Source organism: Octodon degus, unplaced genomic scaffold (assembly GCF_000260255.1).
Source record: "Octodon degus isolate 3935 unplaced genomic scaffold, OctDeg1.0 scaffold00001, whole genome shotgun sequence".
In the NCBI taxonomy this organism is placed as follows: domain Eukaryota; kingdom Metazoa; phylum Chordata; class Mammalia; order Rodentia; family Octodontidae; genus Octodon; species Octodon degus.
The window spans coordinates 23,155,778-23,159,645 of NW_004524577.1; the positions used below are offsets into that span (position 1 = coordinate 23,155,778).

Below are 3,868 nucleotides of genomic sequence, written 5' to 3' on the forward strand. Positions count from 1 at the left end.
TTGTATACCACTGTCTTCAGACCTTTGGTGTAGAGCTTAGATAGAGTTATTACCTTAGCACCAGGTCCGGATCTATGAAGTTCAGATTCCTCCAGGTGGGTGTTGTTTGGATCTGGCTGCTGTGCTCTACTTCTTTCTGCTGCAGGCGTTAGAGTTGAATCCTTTGTGTCTCTCTGGCAGGATGTTCTGCTTCTGAATCAGCTGGGTAGGTCTTACCTCTAGCCTCTTTTCAGGGAGTTCTGCTGAAGGGTTCTACGCTGGGCCTGCGCTCTGGGTCTATTCAGGATCCGGCAGCCCTGGGTTGTCTCACTCACACGCAGGGCCTGGGCTCTGGGTCTATTCAGGATCGGCAGGCCCCGGGCTATCTCATTCACGCCCCAGGCCTGGGCTCTGGGTCTATTCAGGATCTTACTTTACATTTTTTAATGAACTTTATTAAATAGAATGTTGCCTTAGTCATATTTCTGGTCCTGATTATTTCTCAACTAAGCATACAGAAGAGTTAAGAATTCTGTTTAAAATCTTACGCATTCCATTAAATAGAAATTTTGACATGTACATGCTAGCCTTTTTAAATAAGAAAAATTCTATGTAATTTTTTGTGTTCTCATAGTGGAAATAAAAATACTTTCCTTCAGTAAAGAAGTGTTAAAGCTGTAGTTATTCAGAAGATACTTTTTTCCAGACTAAACTGTGAAAATGCAGTTCTCAAAGAGAATTTGAAACTGAAAACAGAAGAAATTAGGACGCTGAAGTCTGAAAATGGAGGTAAGGGATAGTAGCTGGATGATTATTTTTAAATACTAAAGATGAGTTCTATAGAGTATCATGTAGTAAGAATATCTGCAATGAAGACAAAATCGCTAGTTTTTTGTATGTTTGTTACATTCTGATGGCAAGCCCACAGTGTAGGTTAGGTGAGGATGCAGCCGCGCTTCCCGCACTCTAATCTGAAGCCACCGGGAGAAGGGGCCTTGCCCCTGTCGCCAGGCCCTGCCCAGCCCTCAGTGGGGTCTCAGGGAATCAACCCCTGGTTCCTTTCTGATATGCCTACAAAGCAAACAAGGAGCAGCGCAGGTGACATGCTGCCCTGTGGAAAGAACACCTGGCTGGGGACGAGGCCCCTCCACGCACTCTGGGAAGCTGAGGCAGGAGAAGGGCAATTTGAGATTTCCTGGTTAATTGAGCTACTTAGCAAGACCATGTCTCAAAAAAAAAAAAAAAAAAAAAGGCTGGGAATGATATAGCAGAACTGATGCCCTAGATCCTCTAGGGTCACATACCATGCATACCCTCCCATGACACCCGCTGCACTGTCGCTAGCTTTTCCGTGTGTAGCCTGACCTCTGATGGAGACTGTAGTGCAGTCTTTGCTTGGAAGAAATGAGACACCACACAGGTGTAACTAGATAAGAGGAGAGCCTGGCGTGGTGGCCCACACCTATAATCCCGGCACTCGGGAAGCAGAGATAGGAGGATCGTTGCAGGTTTGAGACCAGCCTGGGCTATAAAGTGAGCTCAAGGCCGGCCTGAGCTGCCTAGCAAGGCCCTGTCTCAAAAAGACAAAAAGCAAGTAAGAACAAAAATAAAACCAAACCCTGCAGTTAGGCTCAGACCTGATAACCCTTCCTTTTGGTCTGGCCCTTCCTAGTTTTGAACCAGCGGTACTTGGAAGCGCTTGCCAGGCTGGACGTCATACAGCAGAGGGAGGCTCAGCGAAGCAGGTCTGGGGAGGACTGCGGCTGTGTGGAGGTGACCGGTCTGGAGGTAGTTAGTGGGGCTGAGGCAGGCTGCTTCCGTTTGGTGTTCTTGGCAGTTCTGGAGATTGAACCCAGGGCCCCGCTGAGCTACATCCTCAGCCATATTTTATTTTTCCTGGTATTTTTGTGGCCCGCTCAGCCCGCCTTAAGAGACGGAGCTGGCGTGGCATGTGCCAGGGATCAAACCGCGGTCCCTGAGCTTGCCTAAGCATGTGCTTTAGACCGTGGAGCTATCTCACTGGCCCCTGTTCTGTTCTCTTTTGCACCAGGAATCAAATTCATAATCTAGCACTTGCCAGGCAAACACTGTGCCACTGAGCTATATCCCTGGCCCCTTTTTTGTTCTTTTTAAAATGAGATGGGGCCAGGGAGATGGCTCAGTAGAATAAGTGCTTGTCTGGCAAGCGCAAGGGCCTGAGTTCAATCCCTGGTTCCACAAAAACAACAACAACAACAACAATAACAACAACAACAACAACAACAAAACTGCAGTTAAAATGAGTAGATGTCTAATATGTAGGGAACAGGTTCACCCAGGGTGGCTGTCATGTATACATAGCACCTCCAGAGTTGTAGGATTATGGGCAGGCACCACCACCACACTGGGCTGGGACAATTTCCTGTCCTGTCCTTGGCACTTATTCTGGGCTCGCACCATACTTAACCATTTGAGACCAGTGAGAGGCCCAGTTGCCCAGGTCAGCTCATCTGTGCCTGGTGTGACATTCTCAATGTTGCAGAACGTTCTTTCTGCCTGGATCAGTTCACTTCTCACTTCTACAGTTGTGATAGAACAGAGCCGTGTCTTGCCCCAGCAGGGCTTTCAGTTGCTGGAGAATGTCACTTGGCTTATCTCACCTCCACAGCGTTAGCAGATAAACACTGGGAGACGCCACACCCATGCTTTCCCACAGTGCGCCAGGTCCAGAGCAGCGATCTGGCCCTGCCTGGGGGAATGAAGGGAAATGAAGGAGCGCATAGACCTTCGAGGTCAGCCCGTCCCACGCGGAGCGTCTGGACGGACAGATATAAGTGCAGGATGTCTTACTGTAGCACCTCAAAAACAGCAAATGTTACCAAGTATGGTGGTGCATGCCTGTAATCCCAGCACTTGGGGGGCTGAGACAGCAGGATCCCTGTGAGTTCAGTGCCAGGATGGCCTACATGAGCGAGTTCAATGCTAGCCTACACTATATAGTGAGATCCTGTCTCAGAAAAGGAGCACAACAAAAAGCAACTGCTAATAATAAGCAGCCCCCAAATCAGGAACTACAAAGACGGCTGGGAATGTCATTCCTTGCGAAGGCCCTGGGCTCGCCCAAGCTCCAGCACTGGGGGAAGAGAAACTGAAGTGAGAGGCAGTTCAGACAACGGTGTTGCCATCACTGTGAGCGGGCTGCCTGGCTGGTAGTGTGCGTGGGTGTGGGGCCGAGTCTGCATCTTCCGGACACAGCTAACCCTTCTGGCTTTGCAGCTCGCAGTGCTGGGAGCCTGCCTCTGCCACGGTCCCGGAGGGAGTCCCTGTCCCTGTGCCAGGACAGCAGCATCCGCTCGGAAACTGGTTCTTCAGCTCAGACACGAGGTACCACGTCGTTCCCACAGCGGGTTCTTTGGGTGCTCTTCTGTTAATGGAGGAACACACGGACGCACCTGTGGTAGTCACCGCAGTAGGCACTGGCTCTGGGACTCAGACTTAGTGTACATGTGCGCATTCACCTGGTGAAGTCATGCAGTGAAGCCCGCAGTTGGTATTTTTTAAATTCATATTTCCCTCAACTATGTATGACCTTAAAGTTATAAAAGAAGAGCTTGGCATGGTGGTGCACACCTATAATCTCAGCACTTGGGAAACTGAGGCCGGAGGATCGCTGTGAGTTTGTAGTGAGTTCAAGGCCAGCCTAGGATACATAGTGAGTTTAAGGCCAGCCTGAACTGCATAGTGAGGCCAGTCCTCCCAGACCCCCCTGCCAAAAAAAAGATGGTAGAAAGAAAAGATGCATTTATGCTTAAGATCACTAGGACTGAGCTGGTGAGATGGCTCAGTGGTCTAAAGCACCTACTTAGAACAAGCTTAGCAAAGCACAGGGACCGTGGTTCAATCCCCCAGC

The 3,868-nt window shown here is 49.5% G+C and overlaps 1 protein-coding gene across 1 annotated transcript in view; it reads left to right on the top strand.

Annotated features, from left to right (window-relative positions):
- Ccdc125 (coiled-coil domain containing 125) overlaps nt 1–3,868 on the top strand; it is a 73,969-nt gene that overhangs the window by 50,371 nt on the left and 19,730 nt on the right. The window contains exons 6-8 of the mRNA XM_023704657.1: nt 661–768; nt 1,652–1,767; nt 3,235–3,342. Of these exons, the coding sequence (XP_023560425.1) occupies nt 661–768; nt 1,652–1,767; nt 3,235–3,342 (332 nt within the window). The remainder of the gene's footprint in view (nt 1–660; nt 769–1,651; nt 1,768–3,234; nt 3,343–3,868) is intronic.